Source organism: Bubalus kerabau, chromosome 4, assembly GCF_029407905.1.
Source record: "Bubalus kerabau isolate K-KA32 ecotype Philippines breed swamp buffalo chromosome 4, PCC_UOA_SB_1v2, whole genome shotgun sequence".
Taxonomy (NCBI): domain Eukaryota; kingdom Metazoa; phylum Chordata; class Mammalia; order Artiodactyla; family Bovidae; genus Bubalus; species Bubalus kerabau.
In genome coordinates, this window is record NC_073627.1 from 146,342,223 (window position 1) to 146,368,424 (window position 26,202).

General features: G+C 34.8%; 1 protein-coding gene across 4 annotated transcripts in view; it reads right to left on the minus strand.

The window, feature by feature from the left end:
- AGTPBP1 (ATP/GTP binding carboxypeptidase 1) overlaps positions 1 to 26,202 on the minus strand; it is a 202,452-nt gene that overhangs the window by 115,339 nt on the left and 60,911 nt on the right. For all 4 annotated transcript variants that reach the window (XM_055578958.1, XM_055578956.1, XM_055578957.1 and 1 more), the window contains 7 exons: positions 20,424 to 20,487; positions 19,872 to 20,018; positions 17,278 to 17,409; positions 15,353 to 15,446; positions 6,604 to 6,641; positions 3,693 to 3,901; positions 1,799 to 1,976 (listed from right to left, as the gene is read on the minus strand). In XM_055578958.1, coding sequence (XP_055434933.1) covers positions 1,799 to 1,976; positions 3,693 to 3,901; positions 6,604 to 6,641; positions 15,353 to 15,446; positions 17,278 to 17,409; positions 19,872 to 20,018; positions 20,424 to 20,487 — 862 coding nt within the window. The remainder of the gene's footprint in view (positions 1 to 1,798; positions 1,977 to 3,692; positions 3,902 to 6,603; positions 6,642 to 15,352; positions 15,447 to 17,277; positions 17,410 to 19,871; positions 20,019 to 20,423; positions 20,488 to 26,202) is intronic.

Genomic DNA, 26,202 nt, shown 5'->3' on the forward strand with positions numbered 1-26,202 from the left:
GAATGCTCCTTTTATCTAGTTTTCAGATTCAGTACAGTTTTTTTCCCCTCTATTTATAAAGTCTGTTGGTAATTTTAAATGGAATAAGAATGGAATGGAATTAGATCACTACTTTCACTTAGCTATCTTTAATCAAGTCCCAGACCTAGTCTTAGACTTACACCTTTTAAAGGAAGTTTGTAAATAATCCATTTTGATAGTCTGTGTAGACTAAACTATTTTAATAACTACTTTACAAATGAAATAATAAGACTATACTCTGCAATATATCAATGATAAAAAACTAATTAAATTTACTTAAAAATTCTCTTAAATCACTTACTTCAAAGAATTGCTCTTAATTATAAATAAAAGATCTTTTTTTTAAAGTGATCAACTATCTAGATAACATGGACTGGTAGGGAGTATTGAGTTGATGTAAATGTATAACCAAGACTACACCATTGTATGGGTTATAGTTTTAAATATATTGCTCATAACATTGATAATGATATATAAATATTATTAGTAAAAATAAAATGTGAGAAAAGGGAAGTGATAGGAATTATGAAGATGCTAATTTGCTTATTTTTTAAAGCATAGTCCTAGAATCTGAAATATAACTATATGTTTTCAAAATATAAAAATTTCCATTCTTAATAACTTTTAAATCTTAGCTATTTTAGGAATTAACATCTTATGCAACAAGAATATTTTCTAAATTTCAAGAATCCTTATATTGTATTTTATTTCTTTTTCTCTGTTATTAAATTTAATAGTTAATAGTTTAAAACAACAAAAAAAAATAAAGTGATCAACTAACGAAGAAATACTTTAGAAATCTTAATAGCCTAGATTACTTTCTCTTTTTAATTTACTAGCTCCTATCAAAAAAATTCTGCTTTTTTGTCCTCACATTAAGATATGTAAACTCTTACTTCCTTTGCTATGTACACAGTACTGTACCAAAATGACAAAGATGCAATTTACGATAATCTTGTATTTTCTATCAGGTAAAGAAAGCTGAGTGCAGAAGAACTGATGCTTTTGAACTGCGGTGTTGGAGGACTGCAAGGAGATCCAACCAGTCCATTCTAAAGGAAATCAGTCCTGGGTATACATTGGAAGGACTGATGTTGAAGCTGAAACTCCAATATTTTGGCCACCTGATGTGAAGAACTGACTCATTTGAAAAGAGCCTGATGTTGGGAAAGATTGAAGGCAGGAAGAGAAGGGGACAACAGAGGATGAGATGGTTAGATGGCATCACCGATCAATGGACATGAGTTTGGGTAAACTCCGGGAGTTGGTGATGGACAGGGAGGCCTGGCGTGCTGTGGTTCATGGAATCACAAAACACAACTGAGCGACTGAACTGAACTGAAGTAATGGTGCAAGTTTTGTTGAACATAAAACTGTAACTGGTTTAGTGATTAGGCATTTTAACTTTTAAAAATGAAGTTCATTAAAAAGCTACAAATGTAAGCTCAAATATAATTACCTAAACATTTATAAGAATGTTTATACATTCTTATATTTTGAAAATTTATATAAGCTATCAAATACTGTTTCTACATCGTGCTGACAGTTCTTCACAATTCACATTTACACATATGTAGCACATCCCACATTCTTTCCCTTAATCACTCAACTGTAATTTCTTATATTTGAAGAAATATTTATTAACTAAAATGTAATCTGAAAGCATATCATGTTCATTAAAGCCTTCTTTTGCTAGGGAGATGAACAAAAGCAAAAATAGATAAAGTCGCACAGTTCCAACAACCACCGGAAGCCAGCAAGAAGCATGTGGTCCTACCTTCAGGAGGTAAACTGTAGAGCTGGGCCACAGGTCCAGTCACAGGAATAACAGGTAACTGGAAACGGAAAGAACTTTTAATCGTTGGGAGTGGCAGGCGATTTTTAGGAAAGCATTTCCTCATTATCAGACTGGAGGTGTTGACAAGAGGATCAAGGGTCCTTACTGCCAAACATTCCTGTTTTATAAGAAAAGGAAAAAAAAAAAAAAAAAAGATAATGTGCCTTTGGTGAATAAGTGAAACAAGTTTATACTACTTCAGAAAATAATGTGTTAATAATTTTCAAAAGGCACATATCCCAAAACCTAATATTTTTAACATAATTATAAAGTAGCTTTGACTAATCTGAAATATCTCTTTGTAAGAACCTCATATGGCAAATTTGGCAGCAATTTTCCTCACACATCCTAACTTAGCAGAAATCAGTACCATGTTTGGTTCCAGAACTCACCAAAGCACTAATACCTATGAGTGACTTATGGAGCATTTTAGCAAGCCTAGGGCATAAAATAAAAATTTAATGGAAAAGAAAAAAAGAAGAAAAATTCATAAAGAAAGATGTAAGAAATAAAAAGGAATGTGCAGTGCACCAGCCCCAAGAGGGATGGAATGGGGAGGGAGGAGGGTTCAGGATGGGGAACACATGTATACCTGTGGCGGATTCATTTTGATATTTGGCAAAACTAATACAATTATGTAAAGTAAAAAATAAAATAAAATAAAAAAAATAATAATATGTAAACATATATACTGCAAAAAAAAAAAGGAATGTGCATTTAGCTGAGCCTTTCTCAGAATTCTATCAGTTATCATGCAATAGCACCTCTAATAAATTAGCTGTTCGACTTAGAAAAGAATAGCCTGAATATCACAATTTTAAGTTTTAAGAATTTAATTTACTATCCTGTTATCTAATCTTAAGAAGGGCTCTTGAATAGGACATTTGAAAGTATTTCATTTAACACTGTTATTATTGACAATTGACCCTTAGATGGCTTTAAATGGCACTTTGATAACCTGTGCAATTTTCAACAGAAATCTTCACATCTGACCTGTCAATAGCTGAGAAACTAAGACTCAGAAATGTGAAGTGGCACAAACCATCACCCAATCTCTCCTCATATATTGTCTATTTTAGGAATAGTAAAAATAAGTGCATATGATTGATCTACAATAGAAAAAGCTGAGTTAACATAAAATGTGTATTCACATATCTTAACTACTCCCACAAAAAGATTAGTTGTCGTGTGTAAGACCAAGAGGGCACAATCAAGATGTTGGCTGGAATTTTCAAGAAGACAGATTTCACTCTAATAACTAGAGTCTTGTAAAAATAAAAGGGTTACTTTGCAACATCCCCACTCCCCATCATCGAGAGCCTTCTACAGATGCTAGAATACTGTTGAGAAGGTTTATGTGTACAATGGCTGGCAGAACCAGAATCCCTAACTCCAAGTTTCACTTGTGTACCTTCATTATTTAAAAATATTCTCTCCAGAACAAAGACACAGAGAACACTCACAAATAACATACCTCCCTTACCAGTCATAAAGGATTAATGAATATTTATGAAAGGAACATACAAAACCGAATATAGATAACGGCACGCCTTAGAAAACGTGGCTATATAGAATCCATTCCTGCCCAAGGAAAAGATTTATACATCTTCCTTCTACCTACGGGGGGAAAAAGTCTCATCTTGCAGAGACAGACACTAAGTACTTTCTCGAACTTAGTCTAAGGTCACATGTGAGAAATGATTGTGCCTTTTGGTTTTCAAATTTTTTTAATATATTTTTCATATTGTACTTTTAGAAATAGTAAGTTTTCTTAAGAACCAAATCCTATCATTAATAGATAATCATAATAACAGGAAGAAAATTAAAAACTTACTTGCGAAGTGTTATAAAGAATTTTCATCCCATTGGCATCAATAAATGCTTTTCTTCCCAACTTGATGTTCGTAACACTTTTTAAACTCTGTAAAATTCCTTTTCGAATGAGCATGTTTCTATGCCGATTATCATGGCGGTGCCAATCTACATAAATTGTTAAAAGGACTTGGACATATCCTCTGTCTACAGCTCTCCTGGCATTAGTTTCTTTAACAAAAGAAAATTGAAAAAGAATATTTTTAAAATAATAAAAGACATCGGTAAAGTCAAATTGAAAACATAACCATAATATTGTAATGAATTCTTATAATTCCTTTTTTCCAAGAAAAACTATGGCAACCACATATTTAAATATTTTTAGCTAACAAAATAAATATGACAAGTTCCAGATAACAAAGTATAATTTTCCAGAAATCTGCCTATCTATTGTTTTGAGGTAAATAAATATCAAAATATCTTTAATACAATTAAGGTTGTATCTTTCCAAATGTTAATACTAATGAAACTTTCATATATTTTAAAACCTATTAATATAGTAACTTTGATTACACCAAAAGGAATATATAAGCCTTTAACTTACTAGTTGTGACTCTGATTTTCTTAAAAGCCACTATCATTATTGCAACTTTCATTACAATATTTGTGTGAAATTAACTTTGTATGTAAGAACACTCTATTTATTTTGTGTCTAGAAGAGCTAGTTTGCTAAGGTGTGGCTATCAGGCAAAGCAAAGTAGCTCTTCCAAACATACGATAGAGGTACTAAAGACCTTTCACGTAAGAAAGCACCCCTCCTACCCCATGAGTTTCTCCCAGCTCTCTAATATCAGAACATAATGTCTAAGACGGCATTAAGAAGTTTGTTGATCTCAGTGTCTTTACCTATGTTTTAGGTGTGTATTAGCACATTTAAAACTAGTATTGCAGGCAACTAAAAGCAGCACAGCCTTACTGCTGCATTATCTTAATGTTCATGCCATGAGCCTGGCATTTTGTAGGTAAATATAGATGAGGAAGAGACTGGTATTTCTAACTAAACAACCTCAGGTGAGTTGGTATTGCACATTTTCTTGCACTCTTATCATTGGAGCACCCATGTGGTGCTGGGTGGCGATCTATAAAAAGTTCAAATAGTTCTAACTAATAAGATTTCATGTCTTTTAAACAAATATATATATATATATAATTTTTGTTTACACTAGTTGGAATATATAAGCCTTTAGCTTACTAGCTTTTTAGTATCACCAACAATACTTAAAAGATATTACTATCATAATGTCTTAAAAGAATGATTCTCTTAAAAGACATTACAATTACTGAAACTCCTATCACAAACTGTGTTTCCAGTGGAATTCCCAAAAGCCTAAATGGTATTTATGAGAAATATTTAAATTTTTCATTGAAGATTAAATAAGAAACCTGTCCATAACACACAGTGAGTGACCCTTAGTACACAGCTGTCTGCAATCCAGAGTCATTCTACTTGTCAGTTACGTTTTTACCAGATATGTGTGCCTACCATCCTCCTCTGAAGGAGAAAAAGGGAGGGAGTAAAAGAAAGATTATTATTTAAAACTGAAGATATCAGCATTTCAGTCATTTTAGGTTACTGATTTCTATAAACCCTTGAAACTTATGTTTTAGTTTTTCCTGACTTAGAATTAGTGACTTTGTCATTAGTGATTCTACAAATTAGTAATAAGCTTTAATAAAAAGTTAGCTTAATGGCTATTTTAATCTACTCTAAGTCAAAAATATACACCTATATTAATTTAAAAATTAATGTTTAAACACCTTGAACAACAAAGGCAGGGTGGACACATCAAAGCAAGGCTATAGATATCTCTGAAATTAATCCAAGTATTCTAATCTTGGTCTACAGTTTATCAGATCATATATGAAAACAAAGCTATACAGCTAATCTACATGAAAACAAAGCTATACAGCTAATCTAATTGAATACTACACATTTAAAGGACAAAACTGTCAACTGAATATAGCAGCTATAATACTAATACCTAAGGTTATTTTTTAATTTAACAAATCATTATCAAATATTAGATTTTCAATCAAATAATCATTTGTTACTATTCTTCTCATAATTCAAACTTAAGGGCAAGTTGGTCTCACCCTTGATAGACAGTTTTGGGGAAAAATAACATCAAAAGCCATCAACATAGATATTTAGGATTGAATGTTATCATGGTTAAATACAATGTTAATTTAATCAACAAGTGAGAATGGGAGTGCTAAGAAAATTAATATTTAAAATATAGATACTGGGTATCATGGAGAGACAGATCCACATAATGTAGATAGTTACTCTCCAAAAGCAACGTATGACACATTTCCTCCAACACTTCAATTTCAAAGATTAAAAAAACAATGCTTTAATTTCTAAATGCATTCAATAAACTCTAAATTTACATTAAGCCACTTTTAATGTTACAAATCTGAATTTATGGTAGAAATAAAATTTCTAATAAGGAGGTTCCAATTGAAAATCATACATTTTATAGAGATAGTAGTTGTCAAAGATATTCTTCATAGTAAATGTTCTCAAGGCCATGTTATGGTCATTTTTTCAAAATGATACTATATTATATTTACATGTTACTTTCCCCTACTAACAAGGCTTTATGTTTATATAAATAATTTAGAGAAAGGAAGTCAATATACTTGAAGAAATTATATAAATATACTGATAAACAAGTTAGAGCTCAATAAACGTAAATGACATTAGTTATACATCAATCAACTGCTCTAAAAGATAAAATCAACTTTGACGTTAAATTATTATGAACAAGCTTTATAACCGTTAACTAAATCTACATTTCCAGTTTCTTTAAAATAGCAGTTAAAATACTCAGAAAAACAGTATCTAGTATTTCTAGTATTTAAAAACTTACTTGATTTTAGCAATGCAGCAAGAGTGTCTAAAGCAACCCTGTCAACATGAAAAAAACACAAACAACAACAAAACTAGTAAAATTAATCTACAATAGTAAAGTCACACAATCTTTTCAGATAAGTAATCAGTATCTACTCCAAATGTCATTCCTGGGATACTCAGTTACATTTGGTGCCTCTCTGTATGCCTAATTTCCTTCAGGTTAAAATTGATTATGAGGAAATATCAACAATGAAGCACCAGAAAATGTTTAAGAAAAGAAAAAGAAGAAAATTAACAATGTTTAAGTCTTCATATCAGAGGTTAGATGAATGGAATCATTGTATCTGTATCTGACTGGGCCCGAGTTCACAAAGGAATACTATTCTGATTGGGCCAGAGTTCACAATGGAATACTATTAACAATCAGACTCAGAGTCACAAAAAAAATTAAAACAAAAACAAGTTTTAACAGAGGTTGTAACTACAAAATTCTATAGATATTCATAGCTATCTGACTTCAAAATATGTTAGTTCTATCAAGCAATAATCCTAACATTTACTGTGGTAACAAATGTAAAATATTTTGGAACAAGGAGATTAGAGAGAGGATGTATGAGCCCTTAACATTTTTCAGCCATATAGCACCAAAGAGAACAATGACTTAATTCATATCTCAAAAATTCTTACTGCCTATTAGAGCACTTAGATTTTCCGTGAACATAAATATGCAGTTACACACAGTGAAATCAATGCCATTCAGCACCTTTAAAAATACATATAACATCACTGTGGAAAACCTGTAATTCAAATGCTATTTTAGAAATGAGTTACTGAAGAAATGGCACTTACTTTCAGGAACTTTAAAAATATAAGACTACATACCACAGTACCTCTTAGTAAGATTTCAATGAGGATAATTAATTTGCATATAAATATGTATACTGTCAAATTTAAGCACTTCACTCATCATTAAGGAGTTGTTGAATGCCTACTAGATACCCACAGTAGCAGGTTCTTCATGGTTATAAAATTAGAAAATAAAATTAACTCTTAGATTATTTTACAATCTCGATAATGTAATAAAATGTACACATCTATGGAAAAGTAAGAAATTAAAACCAAAAATATCTACTCAAGAAAACAAAACTGAAAACAAGGGAATAAAATTAATAAAGCTGCACACCCATTAGTGGTACACACAGCATGATCAGATGATAACTTTTAAAATGACTTAGAAGATTTAGGATGGATACAGTTTTAAGATGGATACTGGTTCACAGTAAAACCTGAAACAATAATCTAGGACTAGGCACAAAAATGCTCATTTATGATAAATGCTCATTATTGTTACCCTCTAGAGCAAGCCGTTAACAATCACACTTTGGTTTACTGACACAAATAAAGCAACCATATAAAACTTTATTTATGATAACATTTGGAAAATAAAAGCAAAAGTATATGCCCTAAAAAATATAAATTCAGGTGACTAAATTCCTCAAAACAATGTGCAGTTTTGGTAATGGCATGTTAAAAGTAAATGAAAAGTATAAAATTAAAACAATTTTCAGAGCACTGATTCATCAGTAAGAAACTTTGCATAACCTTGTAATTAATTACACAGTAATATGCACTTAAGACTGTAAACTATCAGAATAAGGATGACTTTTAAATTGGTCAAAATTAAATACAGAACTAAATGGGCCTTCTAAGTAAAATGGCAATTTAGGGGGAAAAAATGGAAAGGAAGACTTCATTCAGTAAGACCTGACAAGTGCCAAAAATTGTTCTACATGCCTTGTACATGTTTTTTAGTTGTACGTGCTTTATAGTTTAACTTTTTTTTAATCCTAGTCTCTAGAATTGGCACATTTTATGAATAAAGACACTAAATATTTCAGAATATAATATGCCTAGGGTCACATAAAAACTAAGTGAGATGAAAATGACTAAAATGGTTGCTGAGAAAGAAAATTATGAAATCAGAAATGTCAGTCTCCTCCGCAAAGATATGTTGAAGTCCTAACCCCTAGCACCTCAGAATGTGGCCTCATCTGGAAACAAGAACTTTGCAGATAAAATTAAGATGAAGTCATGCTAGAATAGACTGCTCTTAATCCATCAAGACTGATGCTCTAGTAAAAAGAGCGAAGACTATTCGAAGACAGACACACAAGGAGAGAACACCATATGAAGACAGAGTCAGATGCTGAAATGTTGCAGCTACAAGCCAAGGAAACACTAAAGACTCCCAGCAAACCATCAAAAGCTAGGGACAAAGAGGGGTTCTCCCCTACAGGCAACAAAGGGAACACTGGCCCTGTTGACAAGTTGATTCTGAACTTCAGCCTCCAGAGACAATAAATTTCTAATATTAGAAAAAATACTAAAGAAAAATCTCATAATAGTTGTGTAGGATAGATTTTCCTAAACAAGACAAAATCGAGAAGCCAACACTCTTCTAGAGCCACCCTCTCCTCCCCGCATCCCACCTTCTAGGTCATCACAGAGCATCAGCCTGGGCTCTTGCATCATATAATAACTTCCCACTTGCTATCTATTTTACACATAATGGTGTATATATGTCAGTGCAATGCTGCTTGTTCAATTCATCCCACCCTCTCCTTCCCCTGCTGTGTCCACAAGTTCTCCACATCTCTGTCTCCATTCCTTCCCAACAAATATGTCCATCAGTACCATTTTTCTAGATTCCATATACATGAATTAATATGCAATATTCATTTTTTTCTGACTTACTTCACTTTTTACTTAATAGGCTCTAGGTTCATCCAGCTCACTACCACTGACTCAAATTTGTCCCTTTTTATGGCTGAGTAATATTGCACTGTATGTATGTACTCCATCTTCTTTATGCATTCATCCCTTAATGTATATCTAGGCTGCTTCCATGTCCTGCTACTGTAAACAGTGCTGCAATGAATACTGGGGTACATGTGTCTCTTAGAATCTGGTTTTCTCAGGGTATATGCCTAGTAGTAGGGTTTCTGGGTCATATGGTATTAATAGATTTATTCCTAGTTTTTTAAAGAGTCTCCATACTCTTCTCCATTATGGCTGTTATCAGTTTACATTCCCACCAACAGCTCAGGAGTGTTCCCTTTTCCCCACACCCCCTCCAGCGATTACTATTTGTAGATTCTTTGATGATGGTCATTCTGACTGGTGTGAGGTGATATGTCATTATAGTTTTGATTTGCATTTCTCTAATTTAAAATTTTAAGAATCTTAAGAGCACTTTCAGAAACATCTTTCTCCCTGCTAGCAGTTATGTACAACACATGTGAACCAAACAAAAGTGCTCTGACATTTTCTAAGCCTTATGCTATATGTTTTTTTCTTGATGCTTATTCTTCACACTGGCAAAACTGGGATATACACCTAATTCCTTCTTCCCATCATGCCTGTTCCATAGCTCCACTAGATTAAAAGAAATTATGAAGTTTGGTGTAAAGTCATCTAGATAGTCTCACCAAGATGTTATTTTAAAGATATTTTTAAAAACTTCAGCACAGAGGAATTTCTGAAATTCTATGTCACTTATAAGTCTGTGTGAATTTATAATATAGTCACCAAAAAGTTACAGAAAAATATTTATTGAAATGCACATTTTTTAATTAGAATTTCTCAGCACCAATATTTTATACTTCCTCATATATTTTTCCAATCTTCATAAGTCCTACACAGAATAACACAGCTAACAATGGCTTTAAAAACAGTTTACGGCTTATTCATTTAAGAGCAATGAAGAAGGAAAAGCTTAAGCCCCAGGTACTCATAAAGTTATTTAAGTTGGGAGGTCAATCCTTGCAATTACCTTCAAACCTATGTGTGCTAATTTGCTCAGTCATGTGTGACTCTTTGCAACCCTATGGACTGTAGCCTGACAGGCTCCTCTGTCCATGGGGATTCTCCAGGCAAGAATACTGGAGTGGATTGCATGCCCTCTTCCAGGGGATCTTCCCAACACAGAGATCAAACCTACATCTCCTGCACTGGCAGGCAGGCTCCTTACCATTAGCACAACAAGGGATGCCCCTCCAAACCTATAGGGAAACTCAAAATGACAGAGTTACAATAAATTCAGAGTTGCTTCCTTGTAAATTAACAATGTTTAAATCTAAAACCTAAAATTGGAAAGGAAAGGAAGTCTGAAAGGAAAGCATCACTCTTCAAACATAAATAATAATCCTTAATCTTCCTCAACTAAATGCGGGGTACTATTTAAGGACAGGAAGAACTGTGACACATAAATGCTCTAGATGTTGAGATTGTTTAATTATGGGGGGAGACCCTATGATTATTCAAAATAATAAAGGAATCATGATACAGATGTCTGATCAATGAATGTTTATCCTTTTTAAAGTAAAGTTAAAAACAGGTGTTCTTTTTAAAACACAGAGAAAAGAATGAAGGGATAATTTAGATAATGACATTCCTTTCTCACAAGTTTAGACCCACTGATTTCTACACGGTTTTAGAAATATATCATGTTGTATATTATAAAGATACTTGTAAAATGTTCTTATCTCCTAGGAACATTTTATATTAGATTTGGTAATGGGTTATAATAGGTTAATTTAGATCTTAAGTAGATCATAGTCATTAGATAAAAATTAATTATGAAGTACTTTAAACATCAAAAAGAGGAAAGGCATAAAAATTTTAAAGATAAAGAATATATTTTTGATATTAACTAGGATTCATTCATCCACATTACACTGCTTACCTAAACTAATTACACTGCATTAATATAGGCACTGTGCTAATTACACGAATTATCTAAACCCTCAAAACAATCTTATGATGTAGGCGCCAATACTACTATTTTACAAATAGAAAACTGGACATAAAAAGTTAGGTAACTGGGGCTTCAGTGGTGAAGAATCTGCCTGCCACTGCAGGAGACATGGGTTCAATCCCTGGTCTGGGAAGATCTCACATGCTGCAGAACTAACCCCATGTGCCACAATTAAGCCTGTGCTCTAGAGCCCTGGAGCTGCAATTCCTGTGCCCACATGTCACTACTACTGAAACCCATGTGCACCAGAGCCCATGTTCTGCAACAGGAGAAGCCACCACAGTGAGAAGCCCACACACCACAACTAGAGAGTAGTTTGTGCAGCAATGAAGATACAGCACAGCTATAAATACTTTTTTTAAAAGTTAGGTAACTTCATATCATGAAGCCAGTGAGTGACAGAGCTAACATGTAAATCCAGTTTCTGCCTGCTTCCAGAATCCATTCACTACACCTATTCTGGAAGTTGGTCTTACTAATTGTGATATAATCATTTTCTTTTACCTTGTCACATTTCATCAGATGCTCTAAGACTGTATAATCCTTATATAAGTAAATATGCCACCATCCCACCAAATACTTAATAAATAATTATATGTGCAAGTAAGCACCCATTTTCAAGAAGGGAACAAGCTAAATATTTGACCTTTATTAAGAAAGGGTGAAAAGACTGAGTATGTTCTGAACCTAATTCATTGTAAAATTTAGCCTATGAATAGTTGATGCAGACAAGTTTTTCCTTATAAAAGATTCACAACTAATAGAAGTAAAAAGAATGAGAAAATTAGAAAACTCATTATTTAGCACATTTTTAAGAAATAATGGATCTAAGCAATGTCATGAAATATTGCTAAGTGATTAGGTGAAAGAAGATGGACCACTTCAACTCGACAATTTTAAGTAATGCAAAACAGATACCCAGCACCACCTATGAAATATTTTGATAATTTAAAAAAAAAAAATCTAATCAAGCCTCAAGCTCCATCAGTCTACAAAAAATTTGAAAGTATACCTACAAGTTAAAAGAACCCAGGATATAGTTATCTTAATCTATGCTGCAACATTCTGTAAAATGTCACCCAGGTCCTTCACCAAATAAATCAGAAACAAAAAACAGAGGGACAGGAAATAGTTACTGACTGCAAAAGATTACAAGACTTATCAATCAAACAGAATGTAGAAGAGCTCTTATTTCAATCCTGATTTGAGCAAGACAACTGTAAAAAAAAAGAAAGAAAGAAAAAAAGACATTTCTTAGACGTTCAGAAGATATTACATGATCTTAAAGAATTATTAATATTGTTGAACAAAGAAATGATACTTTGGTAACACTAAAAGAAAAAACTATCTGATAGCAATAATACTTAAGAATTAACAGAATAAATCTCATGGCTGATATTTGCTTTAAAATACTGGTAGGAGGGAGACTTCCTGTATTTTTCCTGAGACTTCCTGAGGACTTCCCTGGTGGCTCAGATGGTAAAAGCGTTTGTCTACAATGCAGTAGACCCGGGTTCGATGCCTGGGTTGGGAAGATCCCCTGGAGAAGGAAATGGCAACCCACTCCAGGACTACTGTCTGGAAAATCCCATGGACAGAGGAGCCTAGTAGGCTACAGTCCATGGAGTCGCAAAGAGTCGGACATGACTGAGCGACTTCACTTCACTTCAGGAGGGAGACAAAGAAGGGAAAGATGAAATTTAAATTGAAGAATGTTGACAATTGTTGAAATTGACTGATGGGTATATCAGGGTTCATTATTCTATTTGTGTGTAGATTTGGAAAGTCCCTAAATATAATGAGGAATAATAAACTGTGGAAAACTCTTCAAGAGATGGGAATACCAGACCGCCTGACCTGCCTCTTGAGAAATCTGTATGCAGGTCAGGAAGCAACAGTTAGAACTGGACATGGAACAACAGACTGATTCCAAATAGGAAAAGGAGTATGTCAAGCCTGTATATTGTCACCCTGCTTATTTAACTTCTATACAGAGTACATCATGAGAAATGCTGGGCTGGAAGAAACACAAGCTGGAATCAAGACTGCCAGGAGAAATATCAATAACCTCAGATATGCAGATGATACCACCCTTATGGCAGAAAGTGAAGAGGAACTAAAAAGCCTCTTGATGAAAGTGAAAGAGGAGAGTGAAAAAGCTGGCTTAAAGCTCAACATTCAGAAAACGAAGATCATGGCATCTGGTCCCATCACTTCATGGGAAATAGATGGGGAAACAGTGGAAACAGTGTCAGACTTTATTTTTTGGGGCTCCAAAATCACTGCAGATGGTGACTGCAGCCAAGAAATTAAAAGATGCTTACTCCTTGGAAGAAAAGTTATGACCAACCTAGACAGCATATTGAAAAGCAGAGACATTACTTTGTCAGCAAAGGTCCGTCTAGTCAAGGCTATGGTTTTTCCAATGGTCATGTATGGATGTGAGAGTTGGACTGTGAAGAAAGCTGAGTGCTGAAGAATTGATGCTTTTGAACTGTGTGGTGTTGGAGAAGACTCTTGAGAGTCCCTTGGACTGCAAAGAGATCCAACCAGTCCATTCGAAAGGAGATCAGCCCTGGGTGTTCTTTGGGAGGAATGATGCTAAAGCTGAAACTCCAGTACTTTGGCCACCTCATGTGAAGAGTTGACTCACTGGAAAAAGACTCTGATGCTGGGAGGGATTGGGGGCAGGAGGAGAAGGGGACGACAGAGGATGATATGGCTGGATGGCATCACTGACTCGATGGATGTGAGTTTGAGTGAACTCCAGGAGTTGGTGATGGACAGGGAGGCCTGGCGTGCTGCAATTCAAGGGGTCGCAAAGAGTCGGAAACGACTGAGTGACTGAACTGAACTGAACTGAATGTGTGTACTTTGTTTTAAACAAACCAATTGTAAAAGGGCATTTTGAGATAACTAGAGAAGAGTATACACACAGAATTTTTGATTGTGTTAAGCAATCAATAAATTTGTTGAGTACAATTATAGTATTATGGTTATTTTTAGGCCCTTATTTAGCTGAGTTACATAAAGAAGTATTTAGGGGGAAAATGAGAAAATACTTGGTACTTGCTTACAGAAATTCATATCTATGTAAATAACATCTGGGATTTGCTTAAAAATACTTTAGGAAACATAAATAAAAGTATGGAGGGGGAACAAATGAAACAAAAATGGCAGAATGTTAATAATTGTGGAATATAATAAGTAATTAATATAAATAATTCAAGATAATTAGTTTAATACAATGTAAATGCTATATTTGTTTGAAAAATTCCAAAATAATTTTTTTAAAAGAATGATGATTAATATGGCTTAAGAAAGCACTAAATATAATGAAATAACTGAAAATGCTTTCAAGTTCTGAGGTTGAAAGACACACAAACAAATGTATCTATCTATATATATATATATATATTTGTGGGCGTATGTATATATATGTACATATATACACACAAACATAAATATACATATATGTAATATATATTTTGAGACATACATACATATATACATATCTCAAATAAGAAAAAGAATGACATTATTTGACAAAAAAGAAATATATAAATTTAAAATATATCCAGATAATTGTGAGAATGAAGGAAACGGTCTTTAAAAGATTATAAAATTGTGTAGGGAATATAGTAGGCATTCAATAAATGTTTCTGAATGAGTAATACTCTGTACAGGTCTTTTTTCCTATTATAGTATCTAGGAATATTCAAAGTCTAAATTTCTATAACAGTATAAATTCAGTTTTCTAATTCTGATATATTTTTGAAGATTAAACTTTATACTAAAGAAAATCTTTATCATAATTAAATCACTATTTAAGAACTAAGAAAGGACCCTAGATACAATTGAACTCAATCATCTCACTGTACAGATTAAGATGATAAGGCCCAAAATAACAAAGGGTATACTTTTATTTACACTTAAAACATTTACTCACTTCATAAGATTGGAATTCTTCTTACTAAATGGTCCGATGATTTTAAACATCAGTTCCACAACTCCATTTTTCCCTAAAGATACAGAATTCACAGCTGGGAAGGGGAAAAAAAGATGTAAAGTGATTTAAAATCCTCAGTGGATAGAAATGTTTATACATGTGGCACACGGCTGAAAAACATATACAAACTGTTTAGTAAATGTGAACTCTAAGTCTCTCGTAAAGTCCGCCTTAGTTGATACTTTAAAGGCATGCCAATGGGAAGATGAAGTGGGAAAAGAAGTAAATAAATTATGAAAGTTCCTAGAAGTTGTTAATTCTTTCAAATATAGGGAATTGCCCAAAAGCAACAACAAATCAGATCTGCAGGTCAGATTTTAGATGCAAGTCAGATCTAACAGCACTACAGGAAAGACGGCTGTGGCCTAGGTGAGAAGTAATGAGGACCTTAATTAAAGCGACTGCAGTAGGCAAAAACAGGTCACAACTTTAGACAGAACATGCAAACAATTACCTAACCAGAAAACTGGGCCTAACATTTTCAGTCTTGGAAGAAATATTATTTAAAAATTATAGATACACCATTTGCTAGCCTCCTGGTGCTTAATGAAATAAAATGCCCTAAAAATGTAGTTCCTAAAGTTTTGTATGACAATTTTAATTTCCTCTGTATCTGCTTATCGCTCCATTATCACTTCTAATTCTAGTCTGTTTTGTCTTTCTTTTTCCTTAATTAGGGAATTCAGTGGTTCATCTATTTTTAATCCAATTGTTTTATTTTTTAATGAATTTTTTTTATTTTTATAATGTATTTTTTCTATTTCATTCTCTACTTTCCTTATGTTTATTGCTCTGTTCCTAATTTCTTTATAAATAGAATTCATTAATTTCCTTATGCTCTTTTTAATTACATAAGTGTTAATTATTTAAGTGTTCAAAACTATTTTTCTGTGAGCACACCTTTAGATATACTTTCAAAGTATAGATACTGATAACAGATAAATACACACACATACACACAAACCTACCACTGAGATTATCATTACTTTGCAATGATGTTTTTATAATAAAATGTACTCTACAATCTCAATGTCAAGCATCTTGTTAACATTCCAATCTCATATCCATAGTCAGGAAATAGAAAATCCATACTTCGGGGGTTGGGACCTAATATTATATTAGTGAGAGACAGAGAGTGAGAGAGAGAAAGAGTATGTGTGTGTGTGTGTGTGTGTGTGTGTGTGTGTGTGTGTGGTGAGACACTTCATCTGGGAGGGTGGGTGTGGGCATGGGTGTATGTGTGTGTTTATGTTGCGAGACACTTTATCTGAGGCTATCTCTCCATGTGAGTGTGTATGTGTGTGTGTTGTGAGACACTTCATCTGAGAGAGTGGGTGTGGGCGTGGGGGTGTGTGTGTATTTATGTTGGGAGACACTTCATCTGAGGCAATCTCTCTGATCACTGCTCTCTACAGCTTCCTCAGAGGCTCCTGTGCTGTTATTTTTGGTTCTGCTACTTCCCTATAGATTGCTAAAGATAATTAGCTCCAGATGTCTATGCCACTGCATTCCTTCCTTCTCAATTTTCCTCTCATCTGTAATAATCCAAATAGGCACAGCAGTTTTTCCAGTTGTCAATACTCGGTTATTCTTCAACATCTTTTCCACAGGCTGCCTACTCATCAGCCTCACTACATACCTTTACAAATGGGGGGAATTAACGAGAATTCTTAAGACTTTGTCAACTCACCTTCTTACATACATCACCTTTGAGGGAGTGGTTAGAATTACAAAGAGCCATATTAAATATTTTCGTTCCTTGTCCACAACTTTTAGAGATTTATGGAGTTAAAGTACTTTAAAATTTTCATTTTGTGTTAATGTGGCAACATCGAGCTAACTAAAAGCTGCTCTGAAATACTTACAGTTGGCAGAATATACTCGTAAAAGCTGAAGACAAGGCAAAACCAAGCGATGATTCTGCAAATTCTGTTTGACCAAATTCAGAGTTATATTTAGAGCTCCATTAATTCTAGCTTTCACTCCAAATTTTTTGTCTGTTTAAAAATAAATGAACAAACATAATTTATTCCTATGTAACTTTTGAATAAAATTAAAATGTCATAAAACAATGGAATTCCTAAAATTAATACTATGAATGCATATTATCAACTATTAATATAAAGTTGACCTGAAATAACTAAAACTGTAATCATTTTCTTATATATTTTAATACTTCTTACACTTTTAAAACATGGCTTGAAAGAAAGAGTAAGGGGCAGGCAGGATGACAGGGCTCGGCAACAGAGGCTGGAGTGGCCCAACACTTAAACTATTATTGAAAGGAATAACTTAACTGATTTACCCTACACAGTAAAGTCTCTCCAGCTTAACACAGTCAAAGGAGTGCCATCACATGGTTAAAGAAATTGGAAAGAATCTAAATATACATTACCAACATTATTTACTTAATATTAACTGTACTGTTTTCAGACTTAGAATATGCATGCGTGCATACTAAGTCACTTTAGTAGTGACTCTTTGCAACCCTATGGACTGTAACCCGCCAGACTCCCTGCCAATGGGATTCTCCAGGCATTAGAATACTGGACTGGGTTGCCATGCCCTCCTCCAGGGGATCTTCCTGATCCAGGGATTGAATTTGAGTATTCTATGGCCCCTGCATTGCAGGCAGATTTGTTATTGCTGAGCCACTGCGGAAGCCCTTATGTAAAGTTTAAAAATAAAATAAAATTAAAAAAAAAAAAAAAAGAAAAAATGAACAGCTTATTAGAAAATAATCTAAAAAATATTATCAAATAAATTTCTAGAGGGAGCTAATTCTTAACAAAGAAAAAGAAGAAAAGAAAGTTCTTGATTTTTATTATTAGGAAGAGATTAAAATAGTAAAAAAAAAAATCTGGACAACAAGAATTTGAGAATGTTAGGATTTTTAACAAAGAAAGTAAGCAAGACTAGCAAGCAAAGTTATTTCATCAACAGAAAATGTAAATCAAAAAACCTAATATTCTTAAGGGAAAATTATTCTCAGCCCATAAGGGAAAAGTAAAAAAGTTATAAAATCACCCAAGAAATTCAAATATAATTCAATAATATAAAAATGTAAAACTAGGACAACAGCAAAAATAAAGGAAACAGCAAAAATTTAGAAGTAGAGAGGAAAATATTAAAAAAGCTACAACTTACAAGGGACATTAAAGAAATAAAAATATAAATTAAACAATATCTTAATTTAAGCACAAGAAACATAATGAAAGCTTTATGCTTTACTGAAAAGCACAGGAAAGATAACCTGGTTTTAAATACAGGAGGAAGCATGATATAACAATATTCACCAATACAAAAAGGTTTTCTCATTTTACTTTTCATTTTCAACAAAAATTTCAGAAAGCAGCCCTTAAATCTCAAATATCAGAGTTTAAAAATATAAGAAAGAGTTAACATGTTTCTTAAATAAACTGAATATATGCTTAAGTCTTAAGGTCCCTAAGATATCTGAAAAATTAAAGTCATCTCAGGGATACCTTAAGACAATGATTTTTAACAGTATTATTTAAATAGTCATACAATACAAAAAGATATGCATGAAATACACATAAGTATACAAACTGCATACACATTTTTAGACACTTTTTAGAAAAAGCACTTTAGCCAAATACTTTAAAGTTTAAAGCCACAAGGCAATGGCAGAACCATTAAAAAATCACTACTCAAGAGTTTCAATCTCTGTACAGACAGACAACTCTACACTGAGCTTAGGTTCTAGTCAAAGAATGCTTTTCTCTTTTAACGTAATCTAAATCAGCTTCCTCATTTGTTTTATAGCCTATGTTTTCTCAATTTGTAGTTTTCAATATTTTGTATGTCTTACTATTGTAATAAATCAGTCTTACAATTTTTTATATCTCTTTTGATCTTAACTAACTTGTAAGCTTTTTAAGCATTGAGACATGACTATCACTATTGGTTGGTCATAGTGATGACCAACCAAACTCATGTCCATCACTGACTCAATGGACATGAGTTTGAGCAAACTCAGGGAGGTAGTGAAGGACAGGGAAGCCTGGCACGCTGCAATTCATGGGGTCACAAAGAGTCGGACATGACTTAACGACTGACCAACAATGAAAAGAAAACATGTCTTATACCTATGCTCCTCAAAGCATTCCCACGCACACTCCCTCCTTCTAGCCTCAACAATATCCATGTTATGTGTATCCTTTATAACATATACATGCCAGAAACACACACACACCAAGACACATTTCTGATTCTGACACATTTTTGTCTTCCTTTTTCCATCACATGCAATAGAAATATGTGGGAATTTAGGATCCTCAATTCGTGCAGGTCACTAGTTGACTATAAAAAGCATTCCTAACTAAGGCTAAGAATAAGCAGTAAAATTTTAGATTTTAAAGTTTACCAGTTTCAAGGCACACAGAGCCAACATAACAAAAGTAGTTCCACTTAATAGTCATGCAAGTGAAACCCTTACCTTTTGGTCCAATCTTTGCAAGAATGGAATGAATCTGCACCATTAACTCCTCATTCAGGGGTGATTCTTTGCTGGCATTCATAAGTAACTGTAATAATATTTGTGAACCACCTTTGGAGACCAAGAAACTCGCTCTTCGACCTCCACCTAAAAAGTTTTTTGAAAGAAATCTGTTCAAACCACAAATTCTTCCATAATATATTAGATATCGCACCTTGTTACCATTCAAGTAAAAGTGATGACTTTAGAAAGCAAACAAATAAGATCAAAATAAAATTTTACTTTATTTATATTAATTAAAAAGTAGCACAGACAGTAAATAAACACTGATGCAAAATTCACGTTCAAGGCTGTAAACCACATGGGTTTGAGGGACACTGGAAGATATCAAATACAAAGCAACAACAAAGAGTATGACATTTTGGCTTCCAAATTCCAATACTCAGAACAGCCTCTGTATGAGAATCAGAAAATTCCAAAGTATACATGATACTTGTATATTTTTGATCATTATTTACAAATAGATATAGACCAAAGGAAACAAAAACTTACCTGCTGACACCAGCTCAACAAGAATGCTCAAGATATTAAGTGTAGTTTGAAGATCTTTTGTGTTCTGAAATAAAGTTGATTTGCTTTATTAAAACATTATAAATCTGTGATTCCCAAACTTCTCTCTGTTGGGAACTACCTTCATTTACAGATGACCTCTTTGGTTTCTCTAAGAATAAATGTATTTAGGTTTTCACTATTCTCATGTATCACTTCAGTTTCTTTTTACTGCTCTTAAAAATTCTTGCAAATCATCTGAGCTATTAATATCAACAGGAATTAATTTGTTATTTGGACATATCAACTTCTACCAAGTAGATAATACAAATAAATGTATCAAAATATAAAAGGAATGACAATGTATATATGGTGATTATCAGTCACTGAACTCCCCTCTCAAAAAGTAACTGCATTATCAATTTTTTGTGTATCCAGCAAGATAATGTACACACATAAAAGAAATCCAAGTAAATATACATTTATATATAGATTTCTCCAAATGATATAATTCTACCTGATATATTCCATTAGATGGTAATGTCATTGGTCAGGTAACCACCTATCAATGTGACATTTAAATATTTAAAATCTTTTGCTATTAAAAAATTGTAACCAAAACCAAGTACATACATTTCCAGGGAAGCAAGTACAACTGTACATGGGAAATTCCTGGAATTTCTGGGTCAATGATATGGACATTTATTTTGATAGGTATTATTAACTTGCTCTTAGTGGAGCAATTTACACTCCTACCAGTAAAGTTGAAGAGTAATTATTAATATTTTCCAAGGTCTGGACAAACAATCTAATAAGAAAAAATGTTTAAATACTGTACTATGGTTATATTTCTCTTACTAAAAGCAATGTTTGGATAAAGAAAAATAGACAGACAACAGAATTGTGGCCTATTCAAGAAACTGCCTGATCTCAGAATAGAAGGATTTTACAGTGTTTATTTAGACAAATTTCAGAATTGCAATGCATCAGTGACTAGAATGGGACTTAACTCCTTCCAAAAAGGAACAAATATTGTCTCTGCTTCACCATTTAAGGGCAGAAACTAATGGGTCCAAAAAATCAAATCCAGAACAGAAAGAGGACCACACATTACGCATAGACCCTTGTCTTAGCACTGAGGGTATTATTAACTGGACCACTGACTCACTGGGGATGAAGTTGGAAGAATGAGAGACAAACATTTGTTAAAGAAAAGAACGGATTGTTACAGGAGCAATATTGCTATGTTTATCTTCTTCCTGGGTACACAGCCAAACCACATTTTCCAGCTCTTTAGTAATTAGTTTTGGGACACGTGATTGAGTTCAAGCCACTGAAACCCAAATGGAAGTTACACTGTTATCTCTAGGCCTTATCCAGATAGGTCTCCCATTTGTAATTCACCACCTCCCATCTCTGCTTCAATAAATTGAGACAGGAGCATACAGAAAAAGTATGGGTAGCAATACACATATCAGACAAAAAACTTTTAAAACAAAGGGTAAAGCAAAAGATAAAGAAGGGAATTACGTAATAATAAAAGGACCAAAACAAAAAGAGGATATTAAATTCATTAACATATATGCACTCAATATACAGCACCTAAAAATATAAAGCAAATACTAACAGACACAAAAGAAGAAACTGACAATAATACTTAAGAGTAGGGGACTTTAACATGCCACTTTAACACAATAAGGTATTGAGAGAGTCGACTCCAATAAAGAGTCAATTCCTAGGTAGGTTGATAAGAAGTTGGGGAGTCCCAGGAAAAAGAGGTCTGGAATTGTCAAGGAGGAGGAAAGGACTTTTTCCTCTACATGCCTTAGTCTTAGTCACATAAACTTTTTTCTTTCTTTAAGCCCAGGACTGATGATTACACAACAAACAACTCAGTTCAAACTCTGTACTAAGGATTATATAACAACAAGGTATCCTGCGTGAGGACAATTTCCCCTTCTTGAAAGTGAAAGTGAAGTCCTGTCCAACTCTGTGAACCCGTGGAGTGTAGCCTACCAGGCTCCTCTGTCCATGGCATTATCCAAGCAAGAATACTGGAATGGATTGCCATTTCCTTCTCCAGGGGATCTTCCCGACCCAGGGATTGAACCCAGGTCTCCCACATTATAGGCAGATGTTTTACTATCTGAGCCACCAGGGAAGTTTTCCTTCTTGAAAACCTGTCTAATCCTGTTCTTAGAATGTATATCATGGGAGTGGGTCTGGTAGGATCTTTCTATCGTTAACTTCTAATCCTGTTATTCTAAAATGTAAATTGTGGGAGTGGATCTGGTAAAATTTTTACAACCTTGAGACATTCTTTGATTTACTGTAATAGCTAAATTAAAAAGTATATAATTCCCTCACTAAAGACTAGCCAGGGGGGCACTCTCCATCCCCCTTCTGATGTCTATGTCAGAAGCTTTCTCTGTCACTTTTCATACTTTAATAAAACCCTGCTACACAAAAGCTCTTGAGTGATAAAGCCTGATCCCTGGTCCTGAAGCCAAAACTTCTTCAGAGATCAAAAATCCGATACCGTTCACCATAAACTATCAGTATCCTTATTGTATATATTTTCATGTGCCTTTTAATTTTTTGAGACTTGCTGTGTGGCCTAATATGTGATCTGTTCTGGAGAAGTTTCCATGTGCACCTGAAAAGACTATGTATTCTGCTGTTTTAGCATTCAATGTCCTGTTCACTTCAGTCACTCAGTCGTGTCCAAATCTTTAAACCCCATGGACTGCAGCACGCCAGGCCTCCCTGTCCATTACCAAATCCTAGAGTTTACTCAAACTCATGTCCATTGAGTCGGTGATGCCATCCAACCATCTCTTCCTCTGTCATCCCCTTCTCCTCCTACCTTCAATCTTTCCCATCATCAGAGTCTTTTCCAATGAGTCAGCTCTTCGCATCAGGTGGCCAAAGTATTGGAGTTTCAATTTTAACATCAGTCCTCCCAATGAATATTCAGGACTGATTTCCTTTAGGATTGACTGGTTGGATCTCCTTGCATCCAAGGGACTCTAAAGAGTGTTCTCCAACACCACTGTTCAAAGGCATTAATTCTTCTGCATTCAGCTTTCTTTATAGTCCAATTCTCACATCCATACATGACTACTGGAAAAACCATAGCCTTGAAAAGATGACCCTTTGTTGGCTAAGTAAAGTCTCTGCTTTTTATTGACTAGGCCAAAGCCGTTGACTGCGTGGATCACAATAAACTGTGGAAAATTCTGAAAGAGATGGGAATACCAGACCACCTGATGTGCCTCGTGAGAAACCTATATGCAGGTCACGACACAACAGTTAGAACTGGACGTGGAACAACAGACTGGTTCCAAATACGAAAAGGAGTACGTCAGGCTGCATATTGTCACCCTGCTTATTTAACTTATATACAGAGGACATCATGAGAAACGCTGGGCTGGAAGAAGCACAAGCTGGAATCACGATTGCCGGGAAAAATATCAATAACCTCAGATATGCAGATGACACTTTCTTACGGCAGAAAGTGAAGAACTAAAAAGCCTCTTGATGAAAGTGAAAGAGGAGAGTGAAAAAGTTGGCTTAAAGCTCAACATTCAGGAAACGAAGATCATGGCATCAAGTCCCATCACTTCATGGCAAATAGATGAGGAAACAGTGGCTGACTTTATTTTGGGGGGCTCCAAAATCACTGCAGATGGTGACTGCAGCCATGAAATTAAGGAACGCTTACTCCTTAGAAGGAAAGTTATTACCAACCTAGATAGCATATTAAAAAGCAAGTACATTATCAACAAAGATCTGTCTAGTCAATGCTATGGTTTTCCAGTGGTCACGTATGGATGTGAGAGTTGGACTATACAGAAGCTGAGCACAAAATAATTCATGCTTTTGAACTGTGGTGTTGGAGAAGACTCTTGAGAGTCCCTTGGACTGCAAGGAGATCCAACCAGTCCATCCTAAATGAAATCAGTCCTGGATGTTCATAGGAAGGACTGATGTTGAAGCTGAAACTCCAATACTTTGGCCACTTGATGCGAAGAGCTAACTCATCTGAAAAGACCCTGATGTTGGGAAAGATTGAAGGCAGGAGGAGAAGGGGACAACAGAGGATGAGATCGTTGGATGGCATCACTGACTCAAAGGACATGAGTTTGGGTGAACTCCAAGAGTTGGTGATGGACAGGGAGGCCTGGCATGCTGTAGTTCATAGGGTCTCAAAGAGTCAGACACGACTGAGGGACTGTACTGAACTGAAGAGATGGTCCTTTGTTGGCTAAGTAAAGTCTCTGCTTTATAATATGCTGTCTAAGTTGGTCATAACTTTCCTTCCAAGGAGTTCAGTTCAGTTCAGTTGCTTAGTCATATCCAACTCTTTGCGACCCCATGAATCGCAGCACACCAGGCCTCCCTGTCCATCACCAACTCTCAGAGTTCACTCAGACTCATGTCCATCGAGTCAGTGATGCCATCCAGCCATCTCATCCTCTGTCGTCCCCTTCTCCTCCTACCCCCAATCCCTTCCAGCATCAGAGTCTTTTCCAATGAGTCAACTCTTCGCATGAGATGGCCAAAGTACTGGACTTTAAGCTTTAGCATCATTCCTTCCAAAGAAATCCCAGGGCTGATCTCCTTCAGAATGGACTGGTTGGATCTCCTTGCAGTCCAAGGGACTCTCAAGAGTCTTCTCCAACAACACAGTTCAAAAGCATCAATTCTTCGGTGCTCAGCCTTCTTCACAGTCCAACTCTCACATCCATACATGACCACTGGAAAAACCACAGCCTTGACTAGATGGACCTTTGTTGGCAAGGTAATGTCTGCTTTTCAATATGCTATCTAGGTTGGTCATAACTTTTCTTCCAAGGAGTAAGCGTCTTTTAATTTCATGGCTGCAGTCACCATCTGCAGTGATTTTGGAGCCCAAAAAAATAAAGTCTGACACTGTTTCCACTGTTTCCCCATTGATTTGCCATGAAGTGATGGGACCACATGCCATGATCTTCGTTTTCTGAAAGTTGAGCTTTAAGCCAACTTTTTCACTCTCCTCTTTCACTTTCATCAAGAGGCTTTTGAGTTCCTCTTCACTTTCTGCCATAAGGGTGGTGTCATCTGCATATCTGAGGTTATTGATATTCCTCCTGGCAATCTTGACTCCCGCTTGTGCTTCTTCCAGCCCAGGGTTTCTCATGATGTACTCTGCATATAAGTTAAATAAACAGGATGACAATATACAGCCTTGACGTACTCCTTTTCCTATTTGGAACAGTCTGTTGTTCCATGTCCAGTTCTAACTGTTGCTTCCTGACTTGCATATAGGTTTCTCAAGAGGCAGCTCCGGTGGTCTGGATTCCCATCTCTTTCAGAATTTTCCACAGTTTATTGTGATCCACACAGTCAAAGGCTTTGGCATAGTCAATAAAACAGAAATAGATGTTTTTCTGGAACTCTCTTGCTTTTTCGATGATCCAGCGGATGTTGGCAATTTGATCTCTGGTTCCTCTGCCCTTTCTAAAACCAGCTTGAACATCTGGAAGTTCACGATTAACGTATTGCTGAAGCCTGGCTTGGAGAATTTTGAGCATTACTTTACTAGCGTCTGAGATGAGTGCAATTGTGCGGTAGTTTGAGCATTCTTTGGCATTGCCTTAGTAAGCATCTTTTAATTTCATGATTGCAGTCACCATCTGCAGTGATTTTGGAGCCCCAAAAAATAAAGTCTGTCACTGTTTCCACTGTTTCTCCATCTATTTGCCATGAAGTGATGGGACTGGATGCCATGATCTTAGTT